Source organism: Delphinus delphis, chromosome 12, assembly GCF_949987515.2.
Source record: "Delphinus delphis chromosome 12, mDelDel1.2, whole genome shotgun sequence".
Lineage (NCBI taxonomy): Eukaryota > Metazoa > Chordata > Mammalia > Artiodactyla > Delphinidae > Delphinus > Delphinus delphis.
Window position 1 is genome coordinate 59,075,752 of NC_082694.2, and position 21,420 is coordinate 59,097,171.

At 39.4% G+C, this 21,420-nt stretch overlaps 1 protein-coding gene across 1 annotated transcript in view; it reads left to right on the forward strand.

The window, feature by feature from the left end:
* CDKL4 (cyclin dependent kinase like 4) overlaps nucleotides 1–19,503 on the forward strand; it is a 30,837-nt gene extending 11,334 nt beyond the window's left edge. The window contains 8 exon segments of the mRNA XM_060027594.1: nucleotides 2,693–2,765; nucleotides 8,706–8,796; nucleotides 9,909–9,951; nucleotides 11,397–11,551; nucleotides 12,987–13,069; nucleotides 14,778–14,834; nucleotides 17,067–17,201; nucleotides 19,402–19,503. Coding sequence (XP_059883577.1) covers nucleotides 2,693–2,765; nucleotides 8,706–8,796; nucleotides 9,909–9,951; nucleotides 11,397–11,551; nucleotides 12,987–13,069; nucleotides 14,778–14,834; nucleotides 17,067–17,201; nucleotides 19,402–19,503 — 739 coding nt within the window.
* The last annotated feature ends 1,917 nt before the right edge of the window (nucleotides 19,504–21,420 follow it).

Below are 21,420 nucleotides of genomic sequence, written 5' to 3' on the forward strand. Positions count from 1 at the left end.
ATCCATTCTCTATTTATGTCACTTGCCTTCTTGAGTCCTTTCAATGACTTCCCTTTGAACTTAGAGTAAAGTGCAAATTCCTGACCCAGATTGAGAAGGCCCTCGGGGGTCTGGCCCCCGCCAGCCTCAGCAACTTCACTCACACTTTAGCCACACTGGCCGCCTCAGCAACTTCACTCACACTTTAGCCACACTGGCCGCCACACTCCCAGCTCTTTCTCACCTCAGGGCCTCTCCGCATCCTCTTCAGGCTCTTTGTGTCTTTGCACTGGGTGTCAGCCCCATCTACTCACCTCGTCTGACCCCAGACCCTCATATCCTGAACCTGTGTTTTAATACCCAGGCTCTTAAGGGATAGACTTCTCAATAAACTTGTGAGGTATTATTCCAGGAAAAGTGAAAGCACAAATAACTTGCCCAAGGTTATAAAACTAGGAAGCAGCACGGCTGGGGTTTGAACTCTGTGCACAAATGGCTGTACTATTCCTTCTGCCTCATTAAAAAAATATAAATAATGTAGTCTCAGGCTTGGCTCTTAGGTAAAGGAGGGAGAGGATAAAGTTATACCAGAATTCAGTATAGGAAATAAAAACCACTCTAGACATTTTAAGTGGAAAGGGACTTAATACTGAGAAATAGGTGCCTTCACAATACTGAGAAGAGCTAGAGTCAAAAGGCTGCCACCAGATCCCTGATGCCAAGGGCTTGACACCGTCACTGTGATCTGAGATGGGGAAACTGCTCTGAGCAAAATACCTCCATTCAGTTGTTGCTATTTCTTGGTGTTTACCCAGACCTAACGTGTCTTGTCACTGGTGCCATACCTGCGTCACACACAGGCCAGCCCACTGTTCTGCAAGACCAGCTCCATCTGCACGATAATGAGTTCAGTTTTTAAAACGTGATCTAAACACATGATTTAAATATCCAAATATGATAAACTATTAAAACTGAGTGATGGGAGTGTTTGGAATATTAGGTAATTTTACATTTTTTAATCAAAAAATCCTTACAGTAGAACATTTAGTGAAAAAAAAAATCTTGTGTTTTCAGATTTTTGAAAATATGCCAACAACAACCTCATCTCCGCGAAGAGGGCTGAAAAGCAAACAACACACTGAGAAAAATATTTACAGCATCTATGTAGACTCTGATATACATTGAGTCTTCATAAATCAATTTAAAGAAGAGTAACTAGACCAATCGAAAAGCAATAAAGGGCATGAACAGAAAATACACAAAAGGAGAGAAGTTTAATGTTCAATAATGTGAAAATTAAAATCATTAGTAATTAATGAAATGAAATTAATGAAAACCAAAGTGAGATATCTTTTTATTTTAACCACAGCTTGGCAAACGTAACACTGGCAAAACGGAATGTTGGCAAGACAATGAGGAGATAGGGACTCAAGTGCACAGATGCTTGGTGGGCGTGTAAATATGTACAACCTTGCTTAGTGAGGGTAGTTTGGCCGTATGTAACTATGAAGGCATCATCCTGGGACAGTGATGTGAGCAATGGAAAGACATCAACAGAAAAATTAAAGGGAATGTAATTGCTGCAATTTATAGAAATGGTTACACAAAATACACTAAGTACTCCCAGACAGAATACAAGTTGCCCAGATCCCCAATTCCCCAATGGAAAACACTCCCCAATATTTTCCACAGAGTGAGGAATCTTCAGGGGCAAGAAGCTCCCAGCCTCCCATTCTCAAGGGCCCTTTATTCTCCCCAGCCTCCCCTGGCTGTGTACCTGCCTGCTTACCAGGCATAGGTAACTTATAAACAACCCTGGCACATGCTTGAGTGTTTACCACCAATGTGAATTGGATGAATTGAAGGTCAACCTTCGAGAATGTCTTTTTTCCTGCAAAACCAAGTCTCAGGTCTACCTGAAGTTACTTGCAGGATCAAAATGTAACATGTGCCTACCATAGGTCCCAGAAATCCCACTTCTAGAACTTACCTTAAAAAGATAACTGCACAACTTCCATAGATGGATGAGTAGATATTCACTGAAGCATTGCTTCTAGAAATGAAAATCGTGTCAGGCCTAATTGCTCATCAATGGGGACTAACTAAGTAAATTATGATACATCCATATAATGAAATCCTTGGCCACTGAAATATATGTATACATATTAGTATCTGTACCTCAATGCATAGGATGTTTCTGAAAGAGGCAGGGGAAGTTGCAGAGGATGAAATGATTGGCAAGGCAGGTATGAGAGAATTCTTCATGGATATTCTTTTAACTTTAAAAATATTGAACCATATGAATATATTTATTTAATATTAAAAGGTAACTACAGAGAGAGACAGAGACAGGGAGAGAAACAGATTCCTAAAGGGACAGTCACTATAAGTTACAGCAATTATTTTGAGCTAGCAAGATTTGAGTCAACACTTTTTATTTCTTTACTTTTCTATATTGTTTGAATTTTCTTGATAAGCATGGATCATTTTTACAGATGTAAAAATTTCAAATTACAAAGCAAAAATTATATAACCAAAAGAAAAAGTAGTAAAGCAATTTTCGTTAAAACATTAAAAAAAAAGATTTCCCAGACTCCCTTTGCGCTGCATCCTTTGGCCATGACAAGCCCCGCCCATTCCATTTCTATTCCCAGTTCTGCTGCTGAAACCCTATCATAGGAGTTTTCATTTCCTTTTTTGTTTTTTCCCCCAGAGTTGCTGATGGAATGATCAAAAGTGTGTTATGACAAACACTTCAAGCTCTTAACTTCTGTCATAGACGTAACGTAAGTAACATTTTCTAACGTATTTGCTGATTTCTTCATGATGACTCTTCTACTTAGCTCAGGGGTCTATTTGAAGAGCTAATGACAGAGGGAAAATAAGGACCAAAAGAGCCAAACAAAAGAAAGTTACAGAATATGAGGAAAAGTAATGCATTATTCATGGCCCTTTTCCAATTTCTGTAAGAATCGAATTACTCCTTCCTTATAAATTAAAAGTTTGTATAAACTTAATGTTTCTTTTTGCCGCAATACTGATTCCTATAATTATTTTTAAATTGGATTAAAATAAGTTTTCAGGATATCAGAGGTGTAACCCTCCATGGCACTTGATTTTGTTTTGTTTTTAATGTCTCTTAAGTCTTTTATTCTATAGCAGTCCCCCTTCCCCTACCTTTTTTTTCCCCATCATTAATTTTTTACAGCCATGGGTATCAAACTTAAGCATGCATCAAAATCACCAGGAGGTCTTGTTAAGACACATTTTGCTGGGCCCATTCCCAGAGTTTCTGATTCAGTAGGTCTGGGATAGGACCTGAGAATTGGCATTTCTAACAGTTTCCCAGTTGATACTGAAGCTGCTGGTCCTAGAGCCACACTTTGACTACTCCTGTGTTATAGAAATCATTTTGGCCGATTGCTTCCTATGTGTTAACTTAACTTGTTCTTTCACCTGTATTTGCTATAAATTGGTGTTTATATCCAGAGGTTTGATCATACTCAGGTTCAGTTTTTTAGATAGGAATGCTTCACATATAGTGCTGTACACTCATTGCATCAGCATCATGAGGCATATATTATGTCTGGTTGTCTTTCCCACTTTTGATTGTCTTAAAATAGATTAGTGGGTTCAGGAGGTGTTCATTTGATCCCCTCCATTATCACTTTTCCTGTCAATCTTTTTTTTTTTTTTTTTTCCGGTACGCGGGCCTCTCACTGTTGTGGCCTCTCCCGTTGCGGAGCACAGGCTCCGGACGCGCAGGCTCAGCGGCCATGGCTCATGGGCCTAGCCGCTCCGCGGCATGCGGGATCTTCCCGGACCGGGGCACAAACTCGTGTCCCCTGCATCGGCAGGCGAACTCTCAACCACTGCACCACCAGGGAAGCCCCCCTGTCAATCTTTTATTTCGTTTTAGCATTCATAGATAATTATTACCTCTCTCCAGGATTTCATTAGGGTTAAAAGGTGGTGATTTTCTAATTCTGTTATTCCTTCTGCATTTGTTAATTGGAATTCTATGGAGAAGAATTTACCATCATGGACTCTGGCTACTGTAAAGTACAGTAAGATAAATATGTGATTATTCCCTTTGTTTGTCAATACTCAAGAGTGATGAGCCAGTGTGTTAGCAGCCTCCAAGAGTGAACAATGAAGGGTTTTGGGGAGGTGTAGGGTATCGTTATAAACGAATGGATTTTATGTATTTGATGTGTTTCATTCCTTTGCAATAATTGTTCTCTCTGATGTTCAAATCTTAGGCCAGTGGGAGCTTCTTTAAGTAGGCTCTTGGGTGCTTTTGCTATAATGATAGTTTTTAAAAAATAACTCTAGACCTTTTGCGTTGGTGCCTACACGGAGGCAGTGTTGAGGCAAGGATACAGACTACCATATGGTCAATTTTGATGCCAGCAGAATATCTATCATAGTAGTCTAGGATTGCTGAAAAAGAGTACAGGATCATGGAACTAAATTTCAATACTTAGGGAAAGCTTCCTTTAGCTTTAAGAAAGTCAGTGAAGTTTTGTTTGTTTGTTTGTTTTGTTAGGATAAGTCAGAAGCTTTTATTTTCTATTGATAGAGTATAGAGGGATATTGTCCACAAGATACATAAACCTGTTTTTCATGATGCAAATTGTACTTTCACATAATTACTAAAGATGCTGCTGAACTGAATGCACATCTCTGTTGCTTTTCACCATGCTCTGAGAGGTATTCAAGTTCACCTAAGTTTGTTGCTAGAGTTTTATGGGTAATTAAAATGATTGTTTAAAAATTCGTTTTACCATAAGTGTTGTACGTTATCCCTATATAATCAGACATTTTCCTGTGTACTGATTATAAGCTTGAATACAGTGTCTGTGGCTGATTTATCTTTGTATCGCTTTAGCCTAGCATGGATCTTTTTATATAAAAGGTGCTCAGGAAACATTTATTGAATAACTGGATGAAGGAATGAATGAATGAGTGGGTCAGTCAATCAACTTACCTACCTGATTACTACTTACTATTTCCAGTGGACCCAAACATTATTGTAGCTCAATACAACTGCCACCATTTCTTTCTCTGCTTGGAACAACACGTTCTGTACCTTAAACTTTGAAATATTGAAAACCTCCAGTTTATAATCTATGGCCTTTATTAAAAATGGATAATTTTTCAGACAAAATTTCTTCCTCCAACGTGGAAATTACTTCTGAACTCTGGTTATCCCATTTTCTTATGCTGTGGTAAGCTTTTATGTATCTTTTTTTTTTTTTAACAAACCTATTGTCTAAAATGCACACAGAGGAAAAAAAATCTAAATCATATGTAAGTTGTTACAATACTACATCGAAAACCTTTATACTCTCCTTATTTTAAAGGAGCCCTCATGATACTCTCAAAGAATAGAAAAGGCAGTCTGACCCAAGTGGTGTTGCTGAAGATTCCCAGCTTTCAGCCTGTGGTGACTATGACTACCTTTTCATCTCCAGAGTGGTGATCCTACCAAGAAAGGAAGGTTACGGTAGTAAGGGATTAAGGCCTTGCTACTCAAAGTGTGGTTTGTAGAGATCACCTGAGAGCTCATTAGAAATGCAGGTTCTCAGGCCCGTTCAGCTCTGACTCAGAATCTGCATTTTAACAAGATCTCCAGGTGATTCATGTGCACATTAAACTTTGAGAAGCACTGGACTTATGAAAATACCTACTCATTTTGTTCTTTTTTTACCCTATAATATGGCTAGATTGAGGTAACTAAAGTGACCATTTAGCATCATTGTCAACTCATGAATTTTTATATATTTGACATATCGATTAGAGAAAAACAACTTCATATCTGGGAATTCCCTGGAGGTCCAGTGGTTAGGACTCTGCGCTTTCACTGCCGTGGGCCCGGGTTTGATCCTTGGTTAGGGAACTAAGATCCTGCAAGCCACACGGCGCAGCCAAAAAAAAAAAGAACTTCATGTCAAAATGACAAAATTACAGTGACTTCCAAAATATGAGTATGTCTGGCTGTAACATCCATCATCATCTTGTTGATATCAATGACTTAGTTGTCAGGGAGGAGGTTCCTTTCCTCTCTCATTATGAGTATCCATCCATAAGGCTCAAAGAACAACCTTCTCAGATGTCCATTCAGGCTGTATAAAGAAGCAACTTCTAGTAGGGAAGCTTCCGGAGATGATTCCTAAAATTAAGGGTCAGGTTTAAAATACCATGAATACCTCTTCTTGCTGGCTTTTGAGATTGTAAAAATGAGATTGCACATCAGCTGCAATAACCCAGTTTAAGCAATGTTTGCTAAAAGCTGTGTATGATACCCAAGTTTATCAAAGTGTTTTGGTTACACTGACTTGCAAGTTATTGCTCTTAGGTGGAAAATAAGCTGATTGCGAGAGGCATTACAGAGTTTGCACTGAGTGCAGCTTTGCAGTGGAGAAAGTGAATATTGTATGTCTAAGCATCTTCTGTTCTCCATACTCTGCTTCTTACTGTTCCAGTGATTTTTACTCTCTTTTTCTTTCTTCTATTATATAATACTCCATCTATCCTTCTTTTTTTTTTTTTTTTTTTTTTTTTTTTTTGTGGTACGCGGATCTCTCACTGTTGTGGCCTCTCCCGTTACGGAGCACAGGCTCCGGACGCGCAGGCTCAGCGGCCATGGCTCACGGGCCCAGCCGCTCTGCGGCATGTGAGATCTTCCTGGACAGGGGCACGAACCCGTGTCCCCTGCATCAGCAGGCGGACTCTCAACCACTGCGCCACCAGGGAAGCCCTATCCTTCTTTATTTGTAGCTTCTCTTACCTGCATTACACTAAAAATTTTTTCAGATTCTTTGGGACATAATCAATACTTCATTTGCCTTTGTATGTTTGGGTTGGAAAATAAGTAGCTGTAAATTTCACATGGATTTGCATATTTAAATAGGCCAATAGACAGGTATCAATGTAAGTCCATTTACTTAGTAATGACACATATAGTACAGAAATTTTAGAATCTGATGCAAACTCACCTGAGGGATATAACCTATTCTTATTAAATCACTAATTATTATAGGTGAATATGATGCAAAGTGTTAATCCAGTTTTCATAAATGTGTTGCTTTAAAAGGTAGGATGAAAACTATGCTGGCCTATATTATAACAATGTATTTTTAAAAATTAATATCTAGGGCCTTAGGACTTTTAAGAGGCCTTAAAAAGTTTCTTCTAACTGCTGGTTGTACAAATTATGAGACAGTTGACAGTAATTGAGACAATGCAAACAAGCTTCTAGTACCAGTGCCGTTTTTGTGACCAAAAATGAATTTAGGGTTCAACATTTTCTCTTTTTAGATAGCTATTATAGAAGAAACAAAAATTATTTCAAAATTGTCAATTTGACAGGAATACTTCAAGAGACTGACAGCACAACAGAGAAGTGAGGCAGAAAGAGCTGATTGTTGTGGTACTTAATCCGGAGACCGTCGGTAGCCACCTGCAATCACAGGATTGTTGCAAGGATGAACTAATTCATGTAGAAGTGCTCTGAAAAGTTCAGAGCTCTGCATGAGGGCTGAGGTGTACAAGAAGAGCAACATCATTTTTATCTGCGTGCTTGTTTGGAGGGAGGATAACCTGGAAAGCTAAAGTTCTGAAGAATAGGGCCTGAGTTGTTTTCTCCTGGGGCATCCACAGCATGGAATAGCCATTTCTGGACTAATAGTGAGTGGGGCTCACTCAGCCCACCTCCACCCACACCCCCAGCTTAGCCCTCTCACATCCAGGAAGGAGCACCTGCTTCACTCAGGGTCCTGGGGTGTTGCAGCAAGCTGTAAGCTCTCCACACATAGAGGACTCGGAGGGGAGAATGCCTCCCGCTGGTGACCCGCTCTCCCAGGGGCAACTCCAACAGCATCCTGTGGTCACGTTTCAAGAAAGCTGTTAATGGTTACAGATTAGTTGGGGATACTCATCCCCTGAGGCCGAATATTTGGTATCTCTTGTTAATAGGTGACCGTTACATCCCAGCTTGCCCAGGACAGTTGTGGGCTGTTGTCCTCGTGTAGTAATTAATAGAGCTCCCTTTCACACACCCTTCATAGAGCTGGATGATAAATAAGATGGTCACTCTAATGAATTTTGTTTTTGCTGTCATTCAAACGTTTTTCCAGTTTCTCCAATCTGCAATATTTGTGCAACCTGCATTGTGATTCTTGGGGGGCAGCCATTCTTATTAGGAGCACTCTGAGTGTTACCTCGTTCAGGGTTACCTCATACTTGATTTACAAGGTTGTGTTAATTACTGCTGTACAACAGAGTGACTCCGTTACACATATATATATATTATTTTTGTATATCCTTTTCCATTATGGTTTATCATAGGATATTAAATATAGTTCTCTGTGCTATACAGTAGGACCTTGTTGTCTCATTCAGGGTTTTACCTCTTACTGTTTAAATAGGGCTCAGTAAAAAGTGGAAAAAATAATTATATGATACTGCCTTCTCAAAAATATTTTTTTCAGTTTTCCTATCTGATAATTATTTTAATTTCTTTCCTAATATAGCAACTTTTTTTTCTTTTGGTATAAGATTTACAAATTAAAAAATGGCAATTTAAGTTTTTAGAAAAATGAAGGAAAACCATATTTGTGTTTATCTCACAGGCTTTGTTTATCATATAAACTAATAGTTAAGTATTCATTATGCTTCGTTGTCTTGATGACTCGGGGAAATAATTAAATATTTTCTTACAGTGTATTCACAGAGATGTAAAACCTGAAAATATTCTAATAACTAAGCAAGGAATAATCAAGATCTGTGACTTTGGGTTTGCACAAATGCTGAGTAAGTAGCAATTTTTTGCTAACTTATCCAATTCAGATGATTATGAAATGATACAGTTAAAATTCTTACTTTAGATACTGAGTGTATGCTGATTGTTATATTGTTATTATTCAAAAAGGGAAATTTCACTGTAACCTTTTAGTCAGTACATCAGTTCACACTTCACCTCCATCCAATCAACTACAATTTATTGGATGTCACATTTATGTACTTTGCCCCATAGGAAAGGAAAAGAACTACAAGATGCATTTCTGGTCTTCATGCACTTATAATCTGAAGTAAAAGAAACAAAAGAATAATACAAGATGACTGGCAATAAAGTACTAAAGCGAAAGGGCAGATGGTTCCCTGGAGGGAGATATTAACGTGGTCTAGAGTGGTTGGGAAAAACTTCCTGGAGCTGATGAGACTAGGAGAGTAAACAGAAAATGACAGAGAGGATTCAGAGACAGTGCTGAGAAAAAAGAAGTCATCCCAGAGAGGGAGGAACCAAGGGAAAGGGGGACAAATAATGATGTCTCCTTGAATCTAGAGCTGTGCAGCAGGCAAAAAACATGCATTAACAACAGATACACTGCACGGGGGCCATACACATAATCAATATCCTGATAGGACCTAAACACAGGTGGCTTGACAATGCATTGGGAGGCTGGTTTATACTTGAAATTACACTGTAGAAATTCTCCCTACCCCCTCGCCCCAGTCCTCTCTTTTTAGGATTATATAGATGTTAACTAGCTAAGATATCTTTGGAAGTTGAATTTTTTTTAATTGAAGTATATAGTTGATTTACAATATTATGTTAGTTTCAGGTGTACAGTATAGGGATTCAGTATTTTTGCAGATTATACTCCATTATAGGTTATTACAAGATAACGGGTGTAATTCCCTGTACTGTACAGCATATTGCTTATCTATTTTATACATAGTATGGGGAAGGTGAATTTACTATCTGAGAACTGTTTACTCGATTAGTGCCTCACTGCATGAACTGTTAGGAGTATCGTGGCTTCTGAGAATTACTAAAGCTGATATGAATGCCTGACTGCTCTTGGGAGTAGCTCCTCTCTTGGGAGAATGTGACCCACCTGATTTGACTGATGCATTTGCAGTTCCAGGAGATGCCTACACTGATTATGTCGCTACAAGATGGTAACGAGCTCCTGAACTTCTTTTTTTTTTTTTTTTTAACATCTTTATTGGGGTATAATTGCTTTACAATGGTGTGTTAGTTTCTGCTCTACAACAAAGTGAATCAGTTATACATATACATATGTTCCCATATCTCTTCCCTCTTGCATCTCCCTCCCTCTCACCCTCCCTATCCCACCCCTCCAGGCGGTCACAAAGCACTGAGCTGATCTCCCTGTGCTATGCGGCTGCTTCCCACTAGCTATCTACCTTACGTTTGTTAGCGTATATATGTCCATGCCTCTCTCTTGCTTTGTCACAGCTCACCCTTCCCCCTCCCCATATCCTCAAGTCCGTTCTCCAGTAGGTCTGTGTCTTTATTCCTGTCTTACCCCTAGGTTCTTCATGACATATTTTTTCTTAAATTCCATATATATGTGTTAGCATACGGGATTTGTCTTTCTCTTTCTGACTTACTTCACTCTGTATGACAGACTCTAGGTCTATCCACCTCATTACAAATAGCTCAATTTCGTTTCTTTTTATGGCTGAGTAATATTCCATTGTATATATGTGCCACATCTTCTTTATCCATTCATCTGATGATGGGCACTTACGTTGTTTCCATCTCTGGGCTATTGTAAATAGAGCGGCAATGAACATTTTGGTACATGACTCTTTTTGAATTTTGGTTTTCTCAGGGTATATGTCCAGTAGTGGGATTGCTGGGTCATATGGTAGTTCTATTTGTAGTTTTTTAAGGAACCTCCATACTGTTCTCCATAGTGGCTGAACCAATTCACATTCCCACCAGCAGTGCAAGAGGGTTCCCTTTTCTCCACACCTTCTCCAGCATTTATTGTTTCTAGATTTTTTGATGATGGCCATTCTGACTGGTGTGAGATGATATCTCATTGTAGTTTTGATTTGCATTTCTCTAATGATTAATGATGTTGCGCATTCTTTCATGTGTTTGTTGGCAGTCTGTATATCTTCTTTGGAGAAATGTCTATTTAGGTCTTCTGCCCATTTCTGGATTGGGTTGTTTGTTTTTTTGTTATTGAGCTGCTTGTAAATTTTGGAAATTAATCCTTTGTCAGTTGCTTCATTTGCAAATATTTTCTCCCATTCTGAGGGTTGTCTTTTGGTCTTGTTTATGGTTTCCTTTGCTGTGCAAAAGCTTTGAAGTTTCATTAGGTCCCATTTGTTTATTTTTGTTTTTATTTCCATTTCTGTAGGAGGTGGGTCAAAAAGGATCTTGCTGTGATTTATGTCATAGAGTGTTCTGCCTATGTTTTCCTCTAAGAGTTTGATAGTGTCTGGCCTTACATTTAGGTCTTTAATCCATTTTGAGCTTATTTTTGTGTATGGTGTTAGGGAGTGATCTAATCTCATACTTTTACATGTACCTGTCCAGTTTTCCCAGCACCACTTATTGAAGAGGCTGTCCTTTCTCCACTGTACATTCCTGCCTCTCCTGAACTTCTTGTGGTAGATACCCACTATGGTTCTTCAGTCTACGTATGGGCTACTGGTTGCATTTTTGCAGAGCTCCTGACAGGCCAGCCACTGTGGCCTGGAAAATCAGATGTGGACCAACTGTATCTGATAATCAGAACACTGGGTATAAGTGGCATTTTATGGCTTACAGAGTTGCTAAAGTGTTAATAGTAGTAGTATGTCACTGTAATGAACAATAAGACCTTTCTTTCTTCTCCAAAGTGCTACTCAGGATGGCTGGTCTGGGTTGTAGCCAAAGCCCAACCCTTTTCTCAATGTGTGGAGCCATAACTTGTGTCAGTGAGGAGTTTTCAGATGCTTTTCCAAGTCAAGTCAATTAGCCGTAGAATAAACTATACATTTACTTACCTTATCAGCCTAAGATAGGGCTAAGGATATGAGTCAGCTGCATAGAGCTTACTCTAAAGATATTTACTCAAATGCACTTTCTATCCTCTGTAAAAGAGGAATTTTCCCTTTCCTCTAGCACAGGGGTCAGCAAACTTTTTCTATAAAGGGCCAAATGGTAAATATTTTAGGTTTTGCAGGCTATACAGCCTCTGTTGCCACTCCTCAAATCTGCTTCTTTATACTTAAGAATTTACAAATTACTTTCACACACACCATCTCTTTCAGTCTTAAGAAAAGCCCATTAAGGACATTATACCATTTTTCATTGTGCCTGGTTTTACCAACGAGGAAACTGAGGCTCTGGGAGCTTCCATGAGTGGCCTAAAGCCCTACAACTAGTTAAGTGCAGAATAAGAATGGACTCAAATGCTCTCTTTCATGAGCTTTCATCACGATGCAGCGTCCTCAGCACTTGTCTACTTCCACCTGGTTGGAAGAGAACATAACCCAAAAGATCAGCTGCAGCTTTACGCCAGCAGCATGGATGGAAACAAAGTGATGGGTGTTTATTAATCCCTTCCCATGGGCTCTCCTGGCAGCATGGCTGCTGGGCAAGGGAACTACTGCTGTCTGGTCTGATGCAATTCCCTGTGTGGTCCCAACACATTCTGCTGGAGAATTCCGCAGCATGAAAAGTGTGGGGTAGAGTATCACTACAGGCCACACCTTAAGCTTCTGCTGTTTAATTGATTTCCTGCAAGGTTGTGGAAATTCACATTAGGCAGATGTTAGACAGACGAGTCTGAATCCTGGGTCTGTCACCTAATGGCCGTGTGACTTTAGACAGCTGATCAAACCTCTGAGCCTCATTCTCTGACTGGGACAGTATAAATGAAAAATAGCGACGATTGTGAGATGGTTATGAGATTAAATGGGAGCATATGTGTAAAGCCCTCCAGACCACTTGCTTACCTCCTCTTCTGGTGGCGGCTGAATGGCAGACCAAACCATGTGTGGCAAAGAGAGTTCCTTGGGAGCATTGACCTTACCTGAGAAGGTATGTTTTTGCAATGACCCATTCCTCCCAAATCTGGAGGGAATGATCAGGCTCAGTATTTCTTTCACATCTGGACCTCAGAAGTTAACCATTTAAGCATTATGTTACTTTTAGTAAATTTTTCATGAGTTATGTGGTTTGTATTTAACAGGAAAACTAATCCCAAGACATCAATCTATCTTTAAAAGTAACCAATTTTTCCATGGCATCAGTATTCCTGAACCAGAAGATATGGTAAATTGCTCGATTCTGGTGTTTTGTTATTTGTGTTGCTACTTTCTTTAAAGGGGTACTTGTTTCTTCTTTAATGTTTGTGCTTTGGGCTCCTGTTTTCCTTACGACACACTGACACAGTCAAAAAAACTATGTAAAAACTACATAAAATGAACCAGGAGAATGCTTTAAAAGTTTACTTGCCCTATGTATTCAAAGATTAGTTCAATTTTAAATTTGGAAGTGAAAGTATGCTTAGTTCCTTCATAAATACCGTGATCCTTTTATTTTTTTATTTTTTATTATTATTTTTTTTTGCGGTATGTGGGCCTCTCACTGTTGTGGCCTCTCCCGTTGCGGAGCACAGGCTCCGGACACACAGGCTCAGCGGCCATGGCTCACGGGCCCAGCCGTTCCGCGGCATGTGGGATCTTCCCGGACCGGGGCACGAACCCGTGTTCCCTGCATCGGCAGGCGGACTCTCAACCACTGCGCCACCCAGGAAGCCCCCGTGATCCTTTTAATCAAAACACTCTGGTACCTTGCCCTGAAATAATTATTTTCTCATAAACAGTACTTACCATAGTTGTCTCTATTTTGAAAAAAAAAATGCATTCTCTATTTTCTTCAGCTTCTGACACAAAGCTCAAATCAATAGAAACTATTTTTTCACAACATATATTTCCACATGGAAGGTCATTCCACAAAATGATCCTCGTTGTATCCAAATCAAAACTGCAAACCACAATGATCACCTCTGCACTCTTCCTGTGGTCTTTGCCTTTTTGTGGGAATCTACCAATGACTACTTGACCCTCTTACTCTCTGTAGTCATTGATTTCCTGTCTGTGTTACCTAAGTTTGGGCTATGATCTTTAAAACTCTGTATGATCTAGATTCTGCCTGTAGAATGAAAGGACGGTCAGGGGAAGCCTGTGCCACGCTCCAGCTGTGCTGGAGGTGGGGAGAGTCTGCTAAGCCAGGTCATGATTTATGGCACCTGTGAACGATCAGATTCAGGTGGTCCCAACTTCTCTAAACACCCTGTTCATCTTAAATTTATTTCGTATAATACCTTGATTTATGTACTGGATTTCTTTTTTAGTATATTTGTTAAGGCTTTTAACAAATACAATAAGAAGTTAAAAGTTGAATTACAAGTCTAGAGGTTGAATTACAAAAGATTATTTATATAACATGTTTGATTTAAAGACTAAAATACAACAAATTCACATGTACCTGCTGCCTAGTTAAGGAAGGAGAATATTGCCATTGACTTGGAAGCTTCTCACTCCCCATGTACTCTTCCTCAATCCCATTCTCTTCCCCCCTTACTATTCTGAATATTGTGTTCATCATTCTGTTGCTTTCCGTAGTGCTCTTAATTATGCAGCTCAGTGTATTTTCATTAATGCTCAAAGCATTTCTGTAAGTAGATCAGGCATCCCTGTAAGTAGATATTAGGGTACTGTTGTAGGATTTCAGAAGGGGACATTTAGCACGAACATTTACCAAACACTAATTGCAAAACACCGTGAAGTTAATAGCTTCAATTTTTCCCAATACACTATACAGTAGTGTAAAATTATGTAAAAATATGAATTTAAAAAATCTTCAAAATCTAACCTACTAGGGGGTCTTTCTCCAAAGTATTCTTAATGCTAATATATTTAAAATATCCATTACTTTGTTGTTAGGTAACATTGAAATGCTTTACTTTGTTTTTTAGGAAACTTTTGAAGAAAAGTTCTCAGATGTGCATCCTGTGGCTTTGAATTTCATGAAGGTACCTAAGCATCAATTATAACCATTATTGACTGCAAGTCATAATGATTGAAGCTGGTAACTCTAGGCGGGGTGGACAGTAGGGCAAATAATGCCAAGGTAAAAATGTAGTCATTGAAACAGTTAAGGAACTGTAAAATAATTACAGTTAAAGGAACATCAGTGGTTTAAACAGTAATCTTTCTAACATATCCATTAAAATTAGTAGAAGATGAAAGAGTATAATTAAGGTCTGCCATGATGAAGACCATACTTCTGCATTCATTAGGAAATTTGACTGTTAAGTCAGTATATTCAAGACTATGGAAATTTATGAGGATAAATGTACTCCTTAAATTTGAAGATCAAGAATTGTGCTGTAGGGCTTCCGTGGTGGCGCAGTGGTTGAGAGTCCGCCTGCCGATGCAGGGGACACGGGTTCGTGCCCCGGTCCAGGAGGATTCCACGTGCTGCGGAGCGGCTGGGCCTGTGAGCCATGGCCGCTGAGCCTGTGCGTCCGGAGCCTGTGCTCCGCAGCGGGAGAGGCCACAACAGTGAGAGGCCCGTGTACCGCAAAAAAAAAAACGAATTGTGCTGTAGAGGGAAGAGATATGGGGATATATGTATAGCTGATTCACTTTGCTATAAAGCAGAAACTAACACACCATTGTAAAGCAATTATACTCCAATAAAGATGTTAAAAATAAATAAAATAAAAATTTTAAAAATAAAAAGAACTGTGCTGTCCAATATGGTAGCCACTAGTTACATGTTACTATTGAGCACTTGAAATATGGCTGATTAGAATTGAGATGTACTATATTTCTATGAAAATTACTTTAAAAAAGAATATAAAATATTTCATTAATAGTTTTTAAAATATTACATGTTGAACTGATAACAGTTTGGATACACTGGATTAACTAAAATTTTAAATTGCATTTTAAAAACATCAGTAGAAGATCAGGCAAAATCAGAACCATGCAGACACCAAATATAGCCCCTGTACCAGGGCCAAAAGAGATAGTCAAACAAAGGACAAATTCTAATAAAAAGCAGAAGAAACTCATCTATGACCAGTATGCCATTCATGCTTGACCAACTGAGGCCATGCTAGAAAGTGTGCCTCTTCCATTCAGTGTGGACGCTGAAAGCCTTTAGTGGTATAGGGATGGAGATACTAGTATGAGTATCTATCTTTAACAACCAATTAAGTTATATATATAGCAATGACTTCCATACCACTAATCAGAATGACTACTCATCAGAATGAGCTTTTTAAAAATATACATTCTAATAAATAACCTCAGATTTACAGAAGCAGAATCTCTATGAATAGGACCTTGGAATTTGTATCGTTAAGCCTCCCCTTAGGTGATTATGATAAGCAGCCCAGTTTGAAACTCTTCTGATCTAGAAAGTAGAGCCATCTGGATGACCTAGAGTCAACTTTGTAGACCAGCCTTTGTGCTAGCGCTGGTCACTACCCAGGTGCTATCCAGGGTGCTGGATTCCTTCAGTATGAGTCCCCCTGAGACTCAGAGGCCGACACCTCTGAGCTCTCAGACTGCCCTTACCACTGCTCCACTGGACCTCACCTGCCTTCTACCTGTCTCACTGCTCTGACTTGCCCTAACCTGCAGGCCCTGTCCTGGAAGCCTAATTCTCCAGCCTTGTTCTGGACAGGTTGTTCTGACCCGCCTGCAATTTAGCAAACCCCCCGAGGGGTTGGTGGAGGATAGGTCAAGCCCTGTAAGCCCAATCCATTCTCAGGTGGCTTCTCAAACTTGAACAGGTATTAGATTCACCCTGAAGGCTTGTTAAACACAGATTGCTGGGCCCCACCCCCAGTGCTTTTGATTCAGTAGGCCTGGGGTTGGACCGAAGAATTTGTATTTCTAGCAAGTTCCCAGGTGATGCTGATGTAGCTGGCCTAGGGACCACATTTTGTGGAGCCCTACAAACTATTTGCTTTGACAAGTGATAAAGAAATGTCATTGGTGAAACGCACCTGACCTACATTTACCCCCTTTGAGACATTGAATGTTCATCAAATCTACCCTCAAAAGACTTTGAAAGGGCAAAAGAAGAGCAATTCCAGTTATTAACAAGTTCCAAGTACTGGATAATATACAAAGTTGAAGATTTTCTAAACTCGTATTTGCTCTACCAAGTTATTATTCAGAGTTTTTGGGCACAGTAACAAAACAGGCTCCTCTTTTAATATCTTCTTTGCTCTTCCCGTCTTCCATAGGAGTGTCTGAGGATGAATCCAGATGACAGGTTAACTTGTGCCCAACTCCTGGAGAGCCCCTACTTTGATTCTTTTCAAGAGGACCAAATTAAAAGAAAAGCATGTAATGAAGGAAGAAACAGAAGATGTCAGCAGGTACCTCCATTCAAAAGTTAAAGTGCTGTAAAGATGATTCTTTATTTTCCTTCTCTACCTTTCAAAGTGAGACTAGGCGGGCACCAAGATCTTCTCTTTGCACTGGTTTAGTTGTATTTGTTTGTCTAATAAATATTGGTGATAGATGTCATAAAACCATAAAACTATGAAAATATACAGATTGTCACAAAATCTTATTCCAAATACACTTAAGTTATTGCACAATTCTTTTCTTACACTGATTCAATATCCCCCCTGCCAGGTCATGTACCCAAAACACAACAGTTTCAAACAAGTAAGCCCCAATTACAGCAGAATTGAGTTTGACCAGCATTATGGAAGAATCCCGGTACCTTCTGTAGCCTCCAGATGCCCAGTAAAGGAAACTTGACTCTTCTGTCTTTTCACCCGTGGCAGGCACCTTAGTCTGCCTTTCCTAGGCTTTTCCTGGTAGCCAAGGACAAGCTCTGGACAGATACAAAGAGCTGAAACTCAGATATCTGAGAACCAAATCCTGTCCTAAAATGTTCCAATATTGTAGAATAATACAGTGAATATAAAGACGAACACTGATTCTGTAGCTTATTAGGCAACTACCATTTACTTGCAAAACTCTGAAGTTAAAACATAAACTCCATGAAAGTAGGTTTCTTTGAGGTTGGATTTTTTTCTCCTCACCTGTATCCCCAGCACCTAAAACAATATCTGTTACATCAAAGGTACTTAATAAATATTATCCAAATAAATAAGTAGGTGAACATTGCTCATTAATAAGCCAAGATGGTAATTTTCCATTTTTCAGAAACTGACAATTGTCACATTTTGCGTTTGCTTAATCCTCCACCTCTGATCTACTTTTTTGTTCATTTATCTTCTCATTAGCATCTTTACCATAAAGGAAGAAAGTGGTCTCTTTCAATAGTTAAAATAGAAATTTGTTGGGAGAGAAAGATGTATCCAAAATCTTTATCCAAAATAAAAATCCAAATTTGTATTACGTAGGTCATTTTACCTTTAACTGTTCAAGTTACATGTTTGCAAGTTAAGCCCAATAGAGTTTACTTAAATAACCAAAAAATTAGGGTTTGTTCAAATGAGTCTGAGGCAGCAATTTGAAATACAGTGTGAATTTTGTGTAAAAACACTGTCCCCTCAAAAACGTCTCACCAACTTCCCCAGCTTTGTCCTGGGAGGGTGGATGGCGGCCCTGATCCATCCTGCATCTTGGTCCCTAATCCACTTTCCACCACGCTCACCTCCAGGTGGGTGAGGACGCTGCTCTCCCTTTAAGTCTCCAGTTCACAGCTGTGCTGCCCTTTAATACTTTGTGGTCCAGCTGATACAGATCAGGGACTTTACAGAAGACCTTCCCAAAGACCCAAGACAACAGAAGGAAAAGAAACACCAAGAGCAGCATGCACCTAGAGAATGTCATTTACAAAGATGATGTCATGTTCTCCGTGCTTAGCCATCTGCATCCTGTCCATCTCTATGTGCTAGCCCCACCAGAGCCCTCACCACGAGACCATGCCTAGCCTCCTCCCTCCTCCAGGTGAAGTCCATAGAGAGCAAGGCCAAGAGAAAGACAGGGATGTCTTTCAAGGTCTGGTTTTCTTTCTGAGGACACACCTCTTTCCTAGACATTTTACCATACCAGAAAATAAACTAAAAATTCATAAAGATCCTTTCATATAGTGTGGTTTCACTTTGTAAGTTCAAATTTCTACCTAGCTCTTAGTTTCTGTATCTCTGAGTGGATAACCAGCAATTTCCCGAAGACTAAATATTGTTTAAAGTTGATAGTAAAGAGGTTTTAAATCTTTGCTGTTCTGCCAGTATCCTAAAATTAATATCCAAAATTGAAAATTTGAGATGGGTAGAATGTAGACTCTTAGAATTATTGTTTAATAGCTGGTGGACATCTAACTTTTAAACCCTGACTAAATACTCATAAATGAGTTTATTGAAATAAATCATAGTACATCTCTGAGCATCCTAGAATAAATCATAGAAACAAATTTTCAAGTATCAGAGAATCACAATTTTTGGAAAAAGTAACCCTGTTTAATTTTAAAAATTGATGTCTTTTGACATCTTTGCGCCATGTGTATCCTTTTTGTTTTATCACCTTTAAATCAAACTGTACCAATAGGAATTATTTTCAATTTACTTTCCTATTTTTGTCTTGTTCTGCTATTAGAATCAACTGTTGCATCTCATACCAGGAAGCCACATCTCCCCCACACCTGATGGAAGAAAACAAGTCTTCCAGTTAAAATTCATTCATCTTCCAAACATTTAGTTCTTTCAAGTGGAAAGTAATTTAATAGGTACACATTTTTGTACCAGAGGAATAGGGATTCTCAGTGTTTCAAATGCAAATGAGCCATATGAAAATTAAGATGCTTTCTACAATTGTTTTGCTCTGATCATTACTGATTCCTCTGCCCATGCTTTTTACATGCCAACTTTATGTTTTAGAACATTTTCTTTAAATGTTACAAAGTCTGAACCTGCACATATGGAGGAGACATTTTCAATTTCATCAGAGCAGCCCCTCTTGAAGCAATGTGTATCGAGAATTTGTGAGCTTATACTTTGATTTATGAGAAAGATTTACATTTATCATCTTGCTTCAGCTGACCACATACTGTCTTAGAGCAGTATCAAATAGCTTGCCTAGCTGTTGTTTGTGTAAGGAATAGCATTATGTTTCTGCATTTTAATTCACTCTTATTGTAACCAGGTCTGTTGAGTAATGCTGGTGTTTTATTTTGTGTTTTTTTATTGGTGTGGTAAGGGAACCTTGAAATGTCATCTAGGTTTATCCCTTAATTCCAGGGCAGACTCTACTTTCTCTGTCTCATAAGACATTGACAATTCTATTTTTAAAGCTAGCTAGAGAACATGCCATACACTTACATAGAAAATAGTGGATGAACCGCAAGGAATTACCATCCTTGTGACATCGTGCCCTAGGGTGATTGACTGCTGACTCTACTGCTCTCCTTTGGTGCATCACGGTTCCTTATCCTTTTCTCCTCCTGACTAAATCATCTCAGTACCTAAACCTGTCCTCCTGGGTGTATTTTCTGCATTGTCAACACTCTCTTCCAAACATTTGCATCCATAGCCTCTATAAACTTGTGCAGCCCTACACTCGGGCATCATGGTCAGGTCAAGTTTGTAAACACGAGAGCAGGAAGATTATCATTCAATTAACTTCATTTTGTGTCTCTTATCCAAAAAGACACAGACAAACAAAACACCTCAATAAGTGAGCTGAGGGCTTCCCTGGTGGCACAGTGGTTGAGAGTCCGCCTGCCGATGCAGGGGACGCGGGTTCGTGCCCCGGTCCGGGAAGATCCCACATGCCGCGGAGCGGCTGGGCCCGTGAGCCATGGCCGCTGGGCCTGCGCGTCCGGAGCCTGTGCTCTGCAACGGGAGAGGCCACAACAGTGAGAGGGGCTGCGTACCACAAAAAATAAAAAATAAAAAAATAAGTGAGCTGAATTTATGTTGGGATATTTTCCCAAGTAAACTTGACACACACACACATACATACATACATACGTATATGTAAATATATGTTTATAATTATAAATTTTGAAGCATCATAGTAGATGCCTTTTATCCTGGACATCTAAAAATGATACCGACTGTTTGAAAGTACTTTTAGTTTGCTAGCAAGGAACTCATGTAAAATAATAGCATGAGGCTGTCTATCATCACTGTCTGGCATAAAGGCACAAAATAGTGATGTCTCTATCAATAAATATTAAGATTATTTCATTAAATTTTTTCTGCTTCTGCATCTGGAATGCTTACCTGAATATTGTCAGATTTTGCAAATTATGCATAATTCCAGAAATTCCTTGTATTTGGCACCAAGGCACCAAGCATAAATTGTTATTAAGAAAACACAGTTCCACCTTATGTTCATCTCTAAAAGTCTGTTGCACATATAAATATGGCTCTGTAAACTTCCAGAGAGTCTCATTCAGTTACTTGGGTGCATCTCCTTTTTTTTTTTTTTTTTTTTTTGCTGTACACAGGCCTCTCACTGTTGTGGCCTCTCGCGTTGCGGAGCACGGGCTCCGGACGCGCAGGCTCAGCGGCCATGGCTCACGGGCCCAGCCGCTCCGCGGCATGTGGGATCTTCCCTGACCGGGACACGAACCCGTTGTCCCCTGCATCGGCAGGCGGACTCTCAACCACT